Source organism: Odontesthes bonariensis, chromosome 21, assembly GCF_027942865.1.
Source record: "Odontesthes bonariensis isolate fOdoBon6 chromosome 21, fOdoBon6.hap1, whole genome shotgun sequence".
Taxonomy (NCBI): domain Eukaryota; kingdom Metazoa; phylum Chordata; class Actinopteri; order Atheriniformes; family Atherinopsidae; genus Odontesthes; species Odontesthes bonariensis.
This window is the reverse complement of record NC_134526.1, coordinates 4703720-4722936: the sequence shown is the minus strand read 5'-3', so window position 1 is coordinate 4722936 and position 19217 is coordinate 4703720. Positions and strand designations below refer to the sequence as shown.

General features: G+C 41.0%; 1 protein-coding gene across 1 annotated transcript; it reads right to left on the bottom strand.

Moving 5' to 3' along the window:
* Positions 1-252: 252 nt before the first annotated feature.
* Positions 253-814, bottom strand: hoatz (HOATZ cilia and flagella associated protein). Its single transcript, XM_075454580.1, has one exon. The coding sequence runs from the start codon at positions 811-813 to the stop codon at positions 355-357; it is 459 nt and encodes a 152-aa protein (XP_075310695.1). The 5' UTR covers position 814; the 3' UTR covers positions 253-354.
* Between the last annotated feature and the right edge of the window lie 18403 nt (positions 815-19217).

Below are 19217 nucleotides of genomic sequence, written 5' to 3'. Positions count from 1 at the left end.
ATTTCATTTTTTAAGAATTAAAGGGCCTATTAACTAAAAAAGTTATCTAAAATCTGACAATAATCAGGTCTGATGAGCTCATTTAATGCCTCTATTTGTCAATATGTGAAATATGTGAAAATGGCCTTTTAAGAACATGAAAGTGGACATTTTTCATCTTTTCCTTAAAGTTCATCACTCTTTTTATTTAATCAGGTAAGTGTGGAAACAGATAAATAAACACTGGAGTTTGCTCCAGCTTCTGCATCCGGATAATATGATGAATTTAAACAATGTTTTTTGACTTTATCACAGTTTAATATCAATTTACGCAGAGTTTAAAGCGGTTAAAGTCCCTTAGATGCTCCATGTGGCTCACTGAAGCTGTTTCAGCCTCTTCTCCATCTCACAGTCTGGAGGATCTTGAGGTTTCCTCGTCTTTGTTCTCCCGACCTCTCTCGGTTTGAAGCCCGCAGACAGCAGCTCTTTCTGGATCCTCTGCTGCCTCTGCCTCCCCAGCAGAGCCAGGATCTCCTTCCTCTGGTCGGCCATGGCCTCGTACCGCCGCCTCTCCTCCCGCCTCTGCCGGAGAGAGGAGCCGGCCGGCGGCTCCGGAGCTCCGGGAACAGCGGCGGCGCTCCTGCGCTGCGGCCGGGACACCGGCAGCCTCTGGCGGACGTCCGCCGACACCAGGCGGGACTCCAGCGGCGGCAGCAGGGACAGGGAGCTCCACAGCTGCCTGGCATGGGACACGTCCTCCGGAGAGGAGCCTTCAAACACGGTGAAGAGCTGATCGAACTCCTCTTCCTCCGGAGCCTCAGTTTGTAGAGACATATTCTCCGTGACGGTCGCTGTAGTTTACTGATGTTACCATGGTAACGCAAGACTAACGGTGGTAACTAAGGTAACTGGCAACGCAAGACTAACGGCGTCAAACTTTTACTAAACAAAAACACCGACTGAAGGTGGTCAGCGGGGCTGCCGACTCTCACGCATTTGATCGGTTTCTCACGCTGAAATACACATCAACTTTTAATCAAAGGTTAAAAACGGTTCTGAATATAATTATGGAAGTTTTTCTGTGCCATCAGAGTTTGAATACGAATTTCTAATATTGAATTTTTACAGCATCAAAATCAGACTTTGAATTTGAGAAACCAATAGTGTAAAAAAAAACAAAAATAAATCAATTTCTAAAAACAAAAATCAGTGGAAAAAAATTCAACATGTAAAAAAAAAAATTCAACATCTAAAAAAAAAAATCAACTTCTAAAAATTTAGTGGATAAAGAACCAGACTCAACATCCGGGTAAACAGGGAGAAGCAATCGATCCCCGTCTCAATTCATCCAACGGCAGCCAATCAAGTTACGCTCCTTTGGACAGATCGGCTCAATAGATATTAAGTAATATCTATTAGATATTAGAATAGATATTAGTAATATCTATTACTCGATTTTACTAACACAAATGGCAAATAAAGTAAACTCACTCACCGAAGCACCATCACCCGCGTTGGTGGACATGGCTGATCTGTCCAATGGAGCGTAACTTGATTGGCTGCCGTTGGATGAATTGAGAACAGGGATTTTCTTTCGCGGCAGTGATACGAAGGGAGAGAAAATAGGGCCAAGAGATTGTGAGGTCTGACTAATGACAGCTTGGATGGGCTCCAGCCCCCCGGTGACCCTGAATTGGATTAAGTGGGTATTGAAAATGGAAAAAATAAAGATGGTAATTTTCTACTGGAGTATTGAACAGGACACAAAACAGAACTTAAATCCAAAGGATCAGCTGGCAATCTATTGCAAATTTTCTAATACAGCATAGCTGCGTTTGTCTGCCTTTATGTGACTACGATGCGTCAGGAGAGGACGTGTGAAGGACATGAAAGACAAGCTATCAAATCAGAAAACAAGGCTGAGAATGAGCAGTTTGCTTCTGTCAGTCAGTCCTGCAGTCTGTTACACTGATGTGTTAACAGAAGCAGCTGCGGGACAATCTGGAATCAATCTGACATCATTCTGCTTCTACATCCTAATCTAACATGAGTGTCTCTTACAACGATGGTTTTTTTGTTGTTGTTATAGATGCATTGGTGAAGTAAAGTCTCCTCACCTGCAGAAGGCAGGAAAGCCAACTCCTCCCAGCTCCTTTAACTCAGAGAAACAATGGACCCTGGTTTCCAGAAAGACCGGAATCTGTTAAACCTGCACTAAAGGCCTCGGTATGCTTCCCCGTCGCTATCCGTCAATCCGTCTCCGTGGTCACGGAGAGGCTGTTAAACCTTTCGAAGTTCTCCGTCGGGCTGTCGGATACCAAAGGCAGTTCACCTCCCGATCAGCAGGCGGCGCTACGTTAGACGACCCAATCTCTTACGTCTGTGGTGAAAGTCGTGGATTGGTTGTTCACACGGGCGGATCTAGGGGCACTTCAGGGGCCAATCAAATTAGAGGCGGGGCCAGAGGGGCCGAGGCCCCGCCCCTGTCCTGTCAATCACCAGGCGAGAAAAACAAGTGGAGAATTAAATGATCACTGTTGCAGTTCCACCCCCAAACTGTGGGTGGCAGTGCGCTGGTTGTGTCAATACAACTGAATAGAAGAAGAAAAGTACTAAATCTCAAATGGTGCACTTTACTTCAGTGTTCATGTTTTAGTGTGCATGGCGTATTAATTACTTGAATTCGAGCTGGAAGCTTAAGAAGGTGACTTATTGTTACTTGGTGAGTCAAATCTTCTTGTTTGTTGTTAAGTTGAGGTTTATATTAAACTAAACTGTGACTACATAAAACGGTTGGCTTCTAAACTTGTTATCCACTGCACTTGTGTCATAAGTTGCTATTTTGTTGGTGGGATAGCAATAGCTTTGACCTGCTTGTTCAACGCTTAAGATATGTGATTTTGTGTTTTGTGTAATATTAAGATTTTGGCAGAGATAGCAGCAGACAGCATGAAAACAAAGTCAAAGGGAATTGAGCAGTTGTATACATGGTTTTTGCTACCTTGTTAGGACTATAAACAAACCTAAGAAGGAAAAGCTGCTATAAATATGTTTTGTTGTTGATGAAAGTACTAAAAGTGCAAAAACATTTGTTTACTGACAGGTTAGGGTAAGGGATTGTTTTGGTCAGGGCACAGTTCAGCATTCACTAATTTTGAATGCTAGTAAAATGCATTGGAGTCAATGGAAGGTGCTCACAAATATAGTAAGGTGTGTGCGTGTGGGAGGGAGGGAGAATGAGATTGAATATGTTGTTGTATATACAGTTAAAAGCTGTTATGTTTTATGTTTTGTGTGTTTTCTGTACCCTTAATGCACACTGAATTAAAGCAATACTATGTAACATTTCTACCTTAAAATAACAGCTTGAAAAAAATTGTGCAGCTAGAATGAGTTTTAATATTACGATTGGCCTGTCTCCTATGCCCTTCGGGGGTCTGAGTTGGAAAAACTGCGCTATGTAACTTTGCTGGAGCGGCCCGGGAGCTGAGCGGAGTACTTCGATTTGCTTTCTGGCACACCTACCGCAAAAACAAATAGACCCCTCTCACGCTCCCAGGTACATTTGATTACTCTTACCTTCTCGGTCGACATAGCTTGCACCTTCTGACTCCTCGCCGGTTCGTCAACAAACGTGAAACGTGAAAGCGAAAGGGTGTTGTATTTACGACAGTGTAACCGTACATTACCTCCAAGCCTGTAGGGGGAGCTCCATAATGGGCTTTTTGAGAAGTTACATTGTATTGCTTTAAAAAAAAGAATTATTACAAACGTTACTGATTCATGATTTTTTTATTTCAGTTTCAAAAGGGATACTGAATTATTCCTTTTTGTTTTTGGATAGTAGACTAGAAGTAGATGTTCTTTACTGTCAGTATACTGTAGAAGAGTAAGTTTAAAAAAAATTGCAATGATGTATTACAGTATGCAATACACTAAACAAAATATCCAAATCAGGTTGGTAGCCTATTTACCATGAGGCTATGATTGGTAAATTAATTGAGTAAGACTATGATGTTTTCTCACCACCTGCTGGATAATGTGTGTATTGCCTTGTCGCCAATTGATGTTTATTTAAGCAGCGTCATCACTGGATATCAGATGGTGGTGACACTGTTGGCCCCTGAAGGTTACATTTGGCCCCATTGTGGCCCCTGTTTCAGAAAAATCCTAGAACCGCCACTGGTTGTTCACCTTCTGGCTCCGTTCCTCCTCACAGCGAACGAGGGCGACCGAGAGAGAAAGACTGTTGTTGGAGTTGGAGCTTGTTGATGTTGAAATGCAAATAATTTTGACCAAATGTTGACCGGCACACAGTAAACTCTTTCAAAGATGGCGGCGTTGTTGTTCTGAGAGGAAGGAGCTAAACCGGGAAAGTGATTCCGGAAATGATGTTGTTAGCCGACCAATCACAACCCTTGGGGTCTCCGTCTCCTCGACGAATAGATAGATAGGAATGTTGGCCGACGCACACAAGAGACGGAGAGCGTCACTGGGAGGGTCTCTGTCTCCGTAGACGACCATAAATCAGGCTTTGATTTGTGGTCGTCTACGGAGAGCCCTAAAATATGTATAAAATAAAACAATAATCCGAACAAATCCCATGAATTTCATGTTGTTTATTAAGATAAAACGACGTCATTTGAAAGACTCGGAGATCTGTTGATGCACTGAAAACTACTGGTCATCAAACCCCGCTTCGCAGACAAAAACTTTCGAAATTTGCGGCATCTGGGAAGCAAAGAGTTCCCATTTCAATGCAAACATGTCAAAAAGACAGCTGAAAAAAGGAAGAGTTGCACAACGCTTCGAAACGAGCCTTAAGCCGGATTTATGGTCGTCTACGGAGAGCCAAAGAGACCCTCCCGGAGACGCTCTCCATTCCAATTGCGTGCATCGGCCAACATTCCTATCTATCTATCTATCTATCTATCCTCATCCATCCTATACTCTATCTATCTATCTATCTATCTATCTATCTATCTATCTATCTATCTATCTATCTATCTATCTATCTATCTATCTATCTACGCAAGGGTTGTGATTGGTCGGCTAACGACATCATTTCTGGAATCACTTTCCCGGTTTAGCTCCTTCCTCTCAGAACAACAACGCCGCCATTTTTGAAAGAGTTTACTGTGTGCCGGTCAACATTTGGTCAAAATTATTTGCATTTCAATATCAACGAGCTCCAACTCCAACAACAGTCTTTCTCTCTCGGTCGCCATCGTTCACTGTGAGGAGTGGAACGGAGCCGGAAGGTGAACAACCAATCAACCACTTTCACCACAGACGTCGCCAGATTGGGTCGTCTAACGTAGCGCCGCCTACTGATCGGGAGCTGAACTGCCTTGGGTATCCAACAGCCCGACGGAGAACTTCCAAAGGTTTAAAGCCTCTGTGTGACCACGGAGACGGATTGACGGATAGTGACGGAGAAGCATACCGAGGCTTTTTTTTACACAATGATTCACAGTGATGAAAATCCCCCCAAAAACACTAGCAATGTTACACAAAGTCTCACCAATACTTTAAAACTTGCTGTGTACTGAAGGTGTGGACCTTTTTAGCATTCACGCTAAAGGTTATCACGGATAGAGGCCAGAAAATGGGAATGAATCAAGTGAAACAGACGCACTGCAAATTAAAGAATTTAAACTTTTGAATACATTCTTCAGCTGTAAGAATGCAAAATCTGTTCATGTTACACATTTGCATGGATCAAATGAGAAGATTAAAGAAGTCACTAAAAATCTGTTTATGGGACACTTTTCCACAGGTTGTGGGTATATTCACGTGTTCATGTGAATGTAACGGCTGTCAAACAATCGTATAACAACCCGTTATTGTCAAACTTAGGAAATAAAACTCTTAAAAAACTCGAGTAATCAGTAAAGCAGGTCGCACCCCAAAGGGTCAGAGAAATTTCAAGTGTACGACCTCCATATTCAGGTCGTTTTTTAGTATTGCCTGGAGTTTCCGGCATCCCGACGGAGAACTTCGAAAGGTTTAACAGCCTCTCCGTGATCACGGAGTCGGATTGACAGATAGCGACGGAGTAGCATACCGAACTTCGAAAGGTTTAGTGACCACGACAGCTAGCCAACTTCACCGACAGCTAGCCAACTCCACCGACAGCTAGCCAACTTCACCGACAGCTAGCCAACTCCACCGACAGCTAGCCAACTTCACCGACAGCTAGCCAACTTCACCGACAGCTAGCCAACTTCACCGACAGCTAGCCAACTTCACAGACAGCTAGCCAACTTCACAGACAGCTAGCCAACTTCACCGACAGCTAGCCAACTTCACCGACAGCTAGCCAACTTCACCGACAGCTAGCCAACTTCACAGACAGCTAGCCAACTTCACCGACAGCTAGCCAACTTCACCGACAGCTAGCCAACTTCACCGACAGCTAGCCAACTTCACCGACAGCTAGCCAAGCCAGGGCAGGAGGCCGGTACCGCGGCAGCAGCAGGGCAGGTTGCCCGTCAGCCTGTGCTGTGCAGTATAGCCTAAAATAATTGTAAATTATTGTCATAACATTTATAACTATGGATATTATTTGAAATTAAGGCTTGTGAGTCCCACAGCATTGTCAGTGAGTATTTGTATGTTGTTTTCAGCAGTTTTGATATGTGGCTACAGCCCAGATACAACCAGGAAGTGAGAAAAGCGTTGGCTGTGCTAACCGAGCGGTACCACTGGGCCCCATCTTTCCATTCTTACAGGTGTGTTGGGTACCTCTTTTACTATGAAACTCAAGAATTAGTGAGCAGACTCAATGGCGCCCAATGCTCTGGTCTATGAAAACGACACCTCTGCAAAAACTGAGAGTGAACCTCAACATGTACAGTATACAGTCAGCACAGCACTCGGTTGAATGTGAGCTTATTTCTAAGTCTCAAGCTTATTTGATTTGACTTTTTGGTGTGTGACATAACAAAGGATACTGCTCTAAAAGTACATGATCCATTTATAAATGTTAAATAACTTTGAATGCAAAATCTGTTCATGTTACACATTTGCATGGATAAAATGAGAAGATCAAAGAAGTCACTAAAAATCTGTTTATGGGACACTTTTCCACAGGTGGTGGGTATGTTCACGTGTTCATGTGAATGTAACGGCTGTCAAACAATCGTATAACAACCCATTATTATCAAACTTAGGAAAAAAAACTCTTAAAAAACTTGAGTAATCAGTAAAGTAGGTCGCACCCCAAAGGCTCAGAGAAACTTCAAACGTATGACCTCCATATTCGGGTCGTTTTTGCAGGTAAAATGTCTCCGTTTAGCCCCTGATTCCTGCTGTGGAAACGTTGGGACTCAGAGAAAGCACCGTGTGAAAACTTTGTTTCCTGGAAAAGCTTCCTGCCATTAAAGCACTGGTCAACAGATGATTGACGGAGAACAACACAAACATTTTAGAGACAGATTCCAGGGCTTAATCCTATGCAGAAAACTCCAGATGTGGAGCCAGAGTGATGTCACGGCACAGAGGCAAACCTTTAAGATTTAGAGATGAATTCAGCTTCATCCAAAAGTTCTTCTTCGTGTTAATAAGATAATGAATATCAAGCATGTACCAATGTGAGTTATTATGAGTTATTGCTGCCTGCTGTTGGTTTATAAAGCCTTTAAAGGTTCAGATCTCCTGGGATGTTATGAACCCTCTGACTTCTCTGATTGTTGGGAACATGGAAAATGTTCTTTCAGTTTTTAGGCACTTTATATGTGGAGCAAACTCCCAGAGAACCGCAGGTCTGTGTCAACTTTAAATACAAACAAGACTTTGCTCTTAACTGCTGGATTTAATCGATTTCACTAGAAAAAAATCTAAGTCTTACCAAGTATATTTGTCTCACTTCTAGTCAAAATATCTCATTACACTTAATATAAGACACAACTGCCTAACAAGTGCAATTTCAGCCAGATATAGGGACTTGTTGGAAGACAATACATCTGGAATATCTTGTTACATGAAAAAGTCTTGAAAACAAATTGTTTTGAGTCATATTTCACATGAAACAAGCTTTTTTTTTTTTCATTTGAAGAGGTTTTTAAGCTAATTTCAAGATCACTTTTAAAGCTATAATGTGTAATATTTCACGGACAATGAATGTCTCCATGTCGCTCCGCCATTTTAAAACTACGGGATTTGTAGAAGGACATGTCATCAGCTTCGCATTTTCCGTTTACATTGGAAACGGAAAATGCGAAGCTGATGACATGTCCTTCTACAAATCCCGTAGTTTTAAAATGGCGGAGCGACATGGAGACATCCATTGGGGTGTAACACTCTTATGTACATTCGAATGCTGAATATAAAGAATATAAGAGCACGGCACTTTTGTGATGGAGGTAATTAATAACGATTGAGGTAATACTTGTGAATGATAAGACTCAAATTTGTTAATAAACGACGTGAAATATTACACATTATGGCTTTAACTCAAAAGTCCTAAATATCACATCTTATTTCAAGAAATCTTGACAAGCCGATTTTCACTAGTTCCATTGGCAGAAATCGTCTTTTATTTGTTGTTTTTGTTACTTATTTTTGGAGGGGCATTTTTTCCAGGGTTATTTGACTGAATTGAAGGACTTTGATGTTTCACTAAACTTTACCTCCAACTTTAGTTTTGATACTTTTATGTTCTGTGTAAAGCACTTTAAATTTTAAATGACCCAGTTCATCTCACTAATAGTTTACATGTTCGCTGAGGAAACAGAAAGGCTCAGAAGTTTAACAGCTGCGCTGGAGAACAGAATGAACATGGCAGCACTCTGGATTCTTCCCTCACATAATAAAAAAAGTATAACATAAACAAGAAGAGCGTGAAATCAGCTGCTAATGTGCTCCAGCCCTGCTGCAGAACAGATCCAGACAGCCACCATGTGCGCTGCCTCCTGGTGTGAACGCTGAGGGTTGGCGGCAGATGCACACACTTGCATGACCTCACCGCCCCGCTGACGCTCAGGCATGTAATCCCTCTATATGTTCAGGAAACCGATGTCGGAGGCGAAAGGCTTGACCTGGATCCTGCCGTACTTCCACTCTGGCTGCTCAGGATGGGAACTGGGGGATCATTTGTCTGTGAACAACAATGACCTCTGTGCGTCATGGATCCAGGTCCAGAAGTTTGCATCTGGAAACAGTCAAAGTGCCCCCCCCCACCCCACCCCACCCCCCGCGTCCTGGAACCACTTCAGCTACAATTGTACAGAATATTTTGATAATATGACATGCTGCAGTCAGGAAGAATTGGGGAGTTTTAACCCCTTCAGACCTGCATTTTTTTGGCTGAGCAAAATAAATCTTTTCAAACTGATTCTGACTCCTCTCTATGGAAGCCTGTTTCCGCCACTTAATAAAAATAAATTTAGAAATACTATCTCATAATTATGAGATACTAAATCTGTTCAATGAAAGTTGCCACCTCAGCCCCATCGGTTTTGTTCTTTCTACGCCAGAGTTGCTTCTTGCTTAAAATCCTTTCAAGGGTGCGTTTGCTCAGTACAATCCCAGGTGAATCAGCAAGAAAATTAAGCATTTCCTTTGTTGTAAAGCCACGTTTAAAGTAGTCCTCAAAGTACTCACAATCCATTTCTGTGTCAATCTTCCAAAGAGCTGCAACTGGAACTGCTGTGTGAAAATATCTCATAATTTCGACTTAGTATCTCATAATTATGACTACAATGAATAATAATTATGAGATAGTATTTCTAAATTTTTTTTTATTAAGTGGCGGAAACGGGCTTCCATATCTCTCCAACATAAAAACAAAGTGCAAAAAACACATTTTTAGTAACTCGTGTTTTTAATAGTATTTTTTTTTTTTAAATGGGCGTAAAATGTCATAAAAACATTAAAAAAACTAATGCTTTTTCCACATATTAACCAATCAGGTATGACCTAAACATCTGGAACTGGATGTTTGCACGGTTTTGAACATGAACTTGATGGTGTATCACAGCGTGGGTGATATAAATATTATCACTTGCAACTGTTACAGTTATACTGAGAGCAAATTTGTTTGACCAGCATGAAGATAAATTGATATTTTTGATAGAAAATGGGCTCCTCCCTCTCTGCAGTCTGATGTCTGAGATCAGTGTTACTTCTTTTAAAGAGGAAAGACCACCTCAGAGACCACAGAGGATGAATGATGCACTTAATTTTCTGGGTTCCACTCTTTGATGCAGAAGTCAGTGATGCCGTGCGGTTAAATCTGTTTTGGATCCACGCATCAGATCATTTCTTGGTCTTGTTTGTCAAAGACGGGAGAAATTAAATGTATACATGAATGAGATGACATCCGGAAAAACCCCGAGTGTTTTATGTGTTCCACATAACTGATAAAAGAGCTTAAATGGGATTTAACATGGGTTTTACAAGAATCTTACACACAGGAATATGATTCATAATGCAGATAAATGTGCTCATGTGGGGTTAACCCTTTGATATTCGCTGACTATACTCTGTTTTATTAAAGATTAGTGGAAGTAAATCCACCCAAACCATCTCTAAAGCTTGATTTAGGTATGTAATACTAAAAGAAAGCATCTGTTATGACTTTATTTGTGGCAAATTTCATACTTTTCCCATAAAGTGTCGCCCCAACCCCCCCCCCTTTTTTTTTTTTTTTTAAATCAGAGCAGAAGTTGGAGAGCCAAGAGCTGAAACCTCATCCCTCTTCATGATGTTAAAGCTCTCCTGCAAAGATAATCTAATGCGGATGTTATTTCACAGTCTGGTTCCAGCTGTTTTAGATCATAAACCAGAGAATAAAAGAGACTTTTAAGGGAAGTAGCTTTGTGTCAAGAATAATGCTGGGCAACGATTAAAATGTTTAATCTAATTAATCACATGATTTCCCTGATTAATCACGATTAATCGCATTTGTACGCAGAATCCCAAAATGAATCCAAAAGTAGTGCATAGCTTTTAGCATTTAGCTTTATTTTAAATGTGCTGCCATATGAATGAAAGTGCCATAACATTTGTTGTGCAAACACACTTTTAACATCAGCATCTTTCTGTAGTTTTTATGTAGAAGCCTCGCTCCACTGTCTGTTTCCTTGAATGACTTGCTGCTATCAGTTGTGTGTTTTGCCTTTAAAGCTGCAGTCTGCAACTCTTTTTCAAGCATAATGCCTGGAACTGTCCGGGGATTCTGAAAGTAGTACATTAAATACCCCAATACAAAAAAAAAAGAGTTCTCTAGGTCCCCTATATGTCCCGCTAGGTCCCTCCAAAGCCAGCAGGTTTGTTTACAAAATTGCAGACCGGACCGGTAAAAGGTAACCAATCAGGTTACGAGCTGGGCTCTGCTGCCTGTCAATCACCGACTGTGCACGCGCGATACAAGGTAGGCTCGTCCCCACGCTTATTTATCTGGACTATTGAACTTCATTACGGGCTAGTCTACTTACTGTGTCTTCCATGATCGCAAATGACAGGTGAGTTGATGAATGAGGAGTCGTGTAGGCGCATCTGGCATGCACGTCTACGTGCACAAGTTCTCATGTGTTTTGATGGGGCGAGACAGGAAGTTGAATAACTTTTTATTTTTCGGTTAAAAAATAAGCATTTCTTGCATTTTGCGACTACGGAGGTCACCGTTTTCAACTTCAAGCGTTCTGATAGATCATGTAAACTCTTAAAATGCCAAAAAGTAGGACTTTACGTATGACAACAACAAATCCTGCAGACTGCAGCTTTAAGTGATATTTTAGACTGGAACTACTACGCTGAGAAGACAATAGCTTGGTTTCAGTCACGTGGTCGTAAGGGGGCGCGGTTTTCAGATGGTTGTCAGGAAGTGAATTCTGCCCATAGAACTGCAAGCAAGATGCCCGTGTTTTGTGCTGTTTACGGCTGCTCCAACCGTTCTACCCGAGAAAAGGACAAAAGTTTTTTTTAGAATACCAAAGGTGGTCGTACACAAAGGTGAGAAATATAAAAAGCTAACAGAACAACGCCGTAAAAAATGGATTTTAAACCTCCGTCTGCAGTCGGGAGGAGCAGAGTTTGTTTACTCTCGTGTCTGCAGCGACCACTTCGTCAGAGGTATGTTAGCTAACTGCTAACTTTGTTTTTGTGGCTGTGTTTGTATAGCATTGGGTTGTTGTTAAATACTCATTTACTTAGTAATGATTATTAAAGGATGAAGCTCAAGGAAGACCAACAAACACAGTCAGCATGTGCAGTGGCTATGTTGGATCTCCAGCTGAGACAGCTGAGAGCCCGGGTCTGATGCAGACAGCCGAGCATCCAGCTGACAACCCACAATCAGTGGGCATCAGTGGGAATGGAACATTAGATCATCCTTTGCTCTCGTTGAAGAGATGCCTCGGATTTCGGCTCAGTGGTTTCATAACCGAGCTTGACCGTCGGAGCCCAGTCTACCGACTCAACGTCACCCAAAGCGCTAGGGACGCCTAAAAAGTCACAATGAAGCCCATATTAGACTACCGTAAACTTAATAATCATTACTAAGTAAATGAGTATTTAAAAACACCCCAATGCTATACAAACACAGCCACAAAAACAAAGTTAGCAGTTAGCTAACATACCTCTGACGAAGTGGTCGCTGCAGACACGAGAGTAAACAAACTCTGCTCCTCCCGACTGCAGACGGAGGTTTAAAATCCATTTTTTACGGCGTTGTTCTGTTAGCTTTTTATGTTTCTTACCTTTGTGTACGACCACCTTTGGTATTCTAAAAAAACTTCACGTCCTTTTCTCGGGTAGAACGGTTGGCGCAGCCGTAAACAGCACAAAACACGGTCATCTTGCTTGCAGTTGTATGGGCAGAATTCACTTCCTGACATCCATCTGGATTTCGCGCGTTCGCGATGCAGCACTGTGACGTCACGTGAAACCCTCCTATTCAACTTGGCAGTGTTTACAGATGACTTTGGTTCTGTCGACTCCGCCGTCTGGAAGAACTTTAAAATGAAAATGGCCGAGTAAAAGTTCCGTACCCTTCTCCATGTTTGGTGGATCCGCCGATTACTTTCTTTTCCTGTTCCACAGCAACAGACTTTTACAAAATAAAAGCCTGTGAGCAACAGACTTTTACAAAATAAAAGCTTATGAGCAACAAACTTTTACAATAATAAAATAAATAATAAAACAGGTCTTTGGCGTAGTGGGTTGAGCAGGCGCCCCATGTACAGAGGCTATAGTCCTCGCTCAGCTGGCCCCGGTTCGAGTCCCGCATCGGACGGCCCTGTGCTGCATGTCGTTCCCCCTCTCTCTGCCCCCTGCTTCCTGTCTCTCTGAACTTTCCTATCCTTTAAAGGCACAAAAGTCCCCCCAAAAAATTGTAAAAAATGGATTAATTTGCGATAAAATATTTATCTACGTTAAATAGTTAACGCGATAATAACGAGTTAACTCGCCCAGCCCTATTTAAGAACCTTTTATAATTCAATTCTGTGGGTCAACATGATTCAGCACATCTTAATAACTCAAATTTGTATGTTCGCTGATTCTGTGACCTGGAGCCTGATGGTTTTCAAAGGGATGCACCTCTGTGGGATGTTTCTATTGTGGTTGCACCACATTTTGAGTGTTTTGCAAAGAGGGATTCATCGCTAGAATAGATAAGGCAAAAAAAAAAAAGATATTTCTCCGTGTTTGATGCTGTAAAAAGGTGTATTTCAAGGCAAGTCAGTAAACCAAACCAAAGAGCTGCACTGGATAGAGTATCCTGGTTGACAAATGTGCAAAAATAACTAAATGGAGGAACTCGGCCTCACCTGAAACAGTCATGAAACGACTGTTTGGAGGCTGCAGACGTTGGTTGGTGGAGCCACACGGGAGCCAAATTCCAGGTTGTGTTTTCACCCCTGATGTTTTCAGGTAACTTTCACTCTCTGTATCATCGCTGTCTTACACATTCAGACTTAAAAGGTACTTGGTTTAGGTTCAGAAAAGATTAATCAAGGCTTCCATTAAGATTGACACTGTTATCATTTATTGAATGGTATTATTCTATGTTATTGGCTTTCTGATTTTAATCAAGCTCTAAGAGATTCAATTAACCCTTTTTTTTTTGCAGTTTTTGCTTGTGTTTGTTGTGGCGTTCGTGACCAAAAGGCAACTTAAATATAAATTTGGCATCACTGATGGCTCACGGTTTGTAGAATAGATAATAGAAGAATAGAAATAGGATAGAAAATAGAAAAATACTTTAGTCATCCCCCAATGGGGGAAATTCAAATTGGTCAAGTAGCTCAATATATATATATATATATATATATATATATATATATACATATATACATATATAAAAAAAAAATGTAAGGCAAGGCAAGTTTATCTGTGCAGTACAATTCAACTACAGGGCGATTCAAAGTGCTTTACAGAGACATTAAAACAGTAGAAATAAAAAGCATGATTTAAATTTTAAACAAAAAAGAAAGAAATAAGAACAGTAGATAGAATCAGATCAAATCAATATTAATATATACAATGATTGTATATTAACAACAATAATAATAATAATAATACCAATTATAATAAAAATACTACTAACTAATAATAATAATAATAAATGACTAAATAGATCAAATTAAAAAAATTATCGATTTTAATAATAATAAATAAAAATAAAAACATAAATTAAATAATAAAAGGGAATTAGACCTCCTTATTGGTCCTATTCTCTGAATGTATTTAATCCTGTGTGTTGTTTATGTCGGTGATGTTTAGAGCACCAATCAGTCCACAGACAGGATCAGTTATTTCCAGAGACAGAAGAGCTCTTAAAGAAAAGATTCCAAGCTCTAAAAACAGCAGCGCTGCTTCTGTCCCGGGGATGTTTGTGTTGTTTTGGTCCAGAGACCAAATGATGAGCTCAGAGGATGTAATAGGTTTGTCTGTGTGTACACCAGACCTCTGGGTGGAGTCTCTCCTGCCCCTATCTGCGGGCTCCATCTCCCCCAGCGGCGGGGTCTGGTGCCAGGGAGTCCGGCTGCTCCTGTGGGGCCTGACGACAGCCAGCCAGCAGGGAGAGCTGGGAGAGTCACTTTAGATTCTCCCCATGGCCCTCAGAGGCGGTTTGTTTCACCGCGGGTCTCCCTGCGGTGGTCCGCACCCTCGATCCGACACCTGCTGACCTCAGCCCCTCCTCTCCAATCATGGATCCCGGCAGGGTCTCCTGACCTTACAGTGCGAGCTCCGTCAGAGAAAACATCCATGTGGGAGACGGTTTTATGTCAGATAAAAGTGCAGAAATAGGCCTCAAAGAGGGAGAAAAAACATTTCTGTGGACTGCTTGTTTTACTTTTCTTCTTTTGCCAAAGATTGTGGGCTCCAGTAAATCACTTTTACTCTTTTCTATGTCAAGTTAACTTAAGAAATAAGTGTTTAGAATATGCATCACAAATAAACCAGAAGAAAAATAAACGACTAAATTTAACGTGTGATTTGATCTTATCACATTTTTAAAGAAGGACAGACATGAATAAACTAGGGCTGGGCGAGTTAACTCCTTATTATTGCGTTAACTGAGTAATTATTTAACGTCGACAAATATTTTATCGCGCATTAGCACAGATTTTATTATTTATTTTATTATAGTAAAAGTCTGTTGCTCAGAGGCTTTTATTTTGTAAAAGTCTGTTGCTCAGAGGCTTTTATTTTGTAAAAGTCTGTTACTCAGAGGCTTTTATTTTGTAAAAGTCTGTTGCTCACATGCTTTTATTTTGTAAAAGTCTGTTGCTCACATGCTTTTATTTTGTAAAAGTCTGTTGCTCAGAGGCTTTTATTTTGTAAAAGTCTGTTGCTCAGAGGCTTTTATTTTGTAAAAGTCTGTTGCTCACATGCTTTTATTTTGTAAACGTCTGTTGCTCACAGGCTTTTATTTTGTAAAAGTCTGTTGCTCACAGGCTTTTATTCTGTAAAAGTCTGCTGCTGTCTGCTGTGGAACAGGAAAAGAAAGTAATCGGCGGATCCACCAAACATGGAGAAGGGTACGGAACTTTTACTCGGCCATTTTCATGTTAAAGTTCTTCCAGACGGCGGAGTCGACAGAACCAAAGTCATCTGTAAACTCTGCCAAGTTGAATTGTCTTCTCAGCGTAGTAGTTCCAGTCTAAAATATCACTTAAAGGCAAAACACACAACTGATAGCAGCAAGTCATTCAAGGAAACAGACAGTGGAGCGAGGCTTCTACATAAAAACTACAGAAAGATGCTGATGTTAAAAGTGTGTTTGCACAACAAATGTTATGGCACTTTCATTCATATGGCAGCACATTTAAAATAAGATTGCCTGCCAGCCATTTAACAGCATGGCCATGACTGTTGAAGCAAGGGTGGTAAAGAAGGCACATACTATCTGTGATGATGTGTCACACCCCTTACATCAGAAATATGAGTTGTTGCCTTCAGGCAGGAGGTTCAGGCTGCCTTTATTCCAGACAAACAGAGCTCGTAGATCATTTATACCCACCAGGACATCCCTGTTAAATAAGGGACTGTGAAATTGTACCTTAATAACCCATTGCACTTGGTCTCTGAACAACTGCACTTTACAATTGTATTCTATTTAAAAATATGAGGGGTTTGTTCTTTGTTCTATGTCATCCTGTCTTTTTTGTCCTGGGGGGGGGGGGGGGGGGGTTATTGTGTATTTTTGTTTTGTGTAATTGTATCAGACGCACTGTCAATGGCACAGAACAATTTTCTGCAAAGACAAATAAAAAATCTATCTATCTATAAAACTAAAGGCTAAAAGCTATACACTACTTTTGGATTCATTTTTGGATTTTGCGTACAAATGCGATTAATCATGATTAATCAGGGAAATCATGTGATTAATTAGATTAAACATTTTAATCGTTCCCCAGCCCTAATATTATTACAAACCACAGACGGTCTGCAAATAAAACGTGTTCAGAAAGTGAATTGAGGTTTAAAGTTTTCCCCAAATATGTGACGTTTTGATGGATGGTTTAAAAGTTCCGTACCCTTCTCCATGTTTGGTGGATCCGCCGATTACTTTCCTTTCCTGCTCCGCAGCAGACAGCAACAGACTTTTACAAAATAAAAGCCTGTGAGAAACAGACTTTTACAAAATAAAAGCCTGTGAGCGACAGACTTTTACAAAATAAAAGCCTGTGAGCACCAGACTTTTACAAAATAAAAGCCTGTGAGCGACAGACTTTTACAAAATAAAAGCCTGTGAGCACCAGACTTTTACAAAATAAAAGCCTGTGAGCGACAGACTTTTACAAAATAAAAGCCTGTGAGCAACAGACTTTTACAGAATAAAAGCCTGTGAGCAACAGACTTTTACAAAATAAAAGCCTGTGAGCAACAGACTTTTACAAAATAAAAGCCTGTGAGCAGCAGACTTTTACAAAATAAAAGCCTGTGAGCAACAGACTTTTACAAAATAAAATAAATAATAAAACCTGCGTTAATGCGCGATAAAATATTTGTCGGCGTTAAATAATAAATGAGTTAACGCGATAATAACGAGTTAACTCGCCCAGCCCTAAATAATACTGCAGAATAAGAAATTGTCAGCTGTCTTTGTGGGCTAAAAGTGGGCGTAACCCGAGTACAGTCTCATGTCTGATGACATCACGTTCATTCCCTTCTATACATTGTCCTTCTAAATCATATGCTTCCCTCTTTCTGTGTTTGGTTTGCCATCCAACAGCCTTCCGGTTGTTTCCACACCATCTTGTAGTTAATCTATCGATGTTCAACATCAGCTCCACACTTGTGAGTCTCTGGTTTCTGCCTTTTAAACAATGCTGTAAAAGCTGTGATTACAGGCCGGAGAGAGTGGAATTTAAAGCTTCTTACTTACAGTTACACAAGAAGAGAGTTCGGGTTACGTCCACCGTTCATTTGTTTAAAATGTGAATGAAGTGGGGCTCCTTTGCTGAGCCTGGGGGGAACATTTTCTCAAGCCTGAGCTGGTTTGTAGGGCAGAGGGCAGTGATGAGGTGAACGTGATCCCCCGTCTCCTTTGTGTCCTCGGCCTGAGTTACTGCAGAGACGTTCCATGAGGTCAGCAAGGAGGTGTTACACAACCAGGAGACAGCTGAGGGGAGCTCCTGCTGGGCTGCTCCTAATCGCTGGCTCCGTGTGACCGCTCCATTTATTTATTTATTTCCTTTTTCAGCTTTTACACATTTCTGCTAAAACTGAGCGCTTCCCATTAGACCTTCTCTGAATGTCTCAATACACTTTAAACTGGTTCCAAATGTTTTAAAATGACTTCAACACTGCAAAAAGTGAAATCTAAGTAAAAAGAAATATCTCAGATCAAAGGGACATATGCTTATTTTTTGTCAGATAAGATAGTTCTTCTTAGTAAGCAGTTTTTAATGTTAGACTGTTTCACTTGTTTTAAGTGTTTCTGTACTTAATTATCTAAATAAGATATTACAGCTTGTTACTGAGATTTTATGACCTGTTTTGAGTAAGTACATGCTTGAAGCTGGAATATCAACAGTTTCAAAGCTGGTTTAAAGAAATATAAGGCCTGGCGACGTCTATGGTGAAAGTGGTTGATTGGTTGTTCACCTTCCGGCTCCGTTCCACTCCTCACAGCGAACGATGGCGACTGAGAGAGAAAGACGGTTGTTGGAGTTGGAGCTTTTTAATGTTGAAATGCAAATAATTTTGACCAAATGTTGACCGGCACACAGTAAACTCTTTCAAAAATGGCAGCGTTGTTGTTCTGAGAGGAAGGAGCTAAACCGGGAAAGTGATTCCGGAAATGATGTCGTTAGCCGGCCAATCACAGGCCTTGTGGTCTCCGGGAGGGTCTCTTTGGCTCTCCGTAGACGACCATAAATCAGGCTTTAGGCTCGTTTCAAAGCGTCATGCAACTCTTCCTTTTTTCAGCTGTCTTTTTGACATGTTTGCATTGAAATGGGAACTCTTTGCTCCCCAGATGCCGCAAATTTCGAAAGTTTTTGTCTGCGAAGCGGGGTTTGATGACCAGTAGTTTTCAGTGCATCAACAGATCTCCGAGTCTTTCAAATGACGTCGTTTTATCTTAATAAACAACATTAATTTCATGGGATTTGTTTTATTTTATAAATTTTTTTAAAACTTTCTTTTGATATTAAAATTTTTTCTATACAAGAGGTACCGGATCAGCCCAAATAAGTCCCGGAAAACACGGGCAGGCCAAAACCAAGAGGCGCCGGATCCTGTTTAAGCCCTGCTTCCTGGTTGTATCTGGGCTGCAG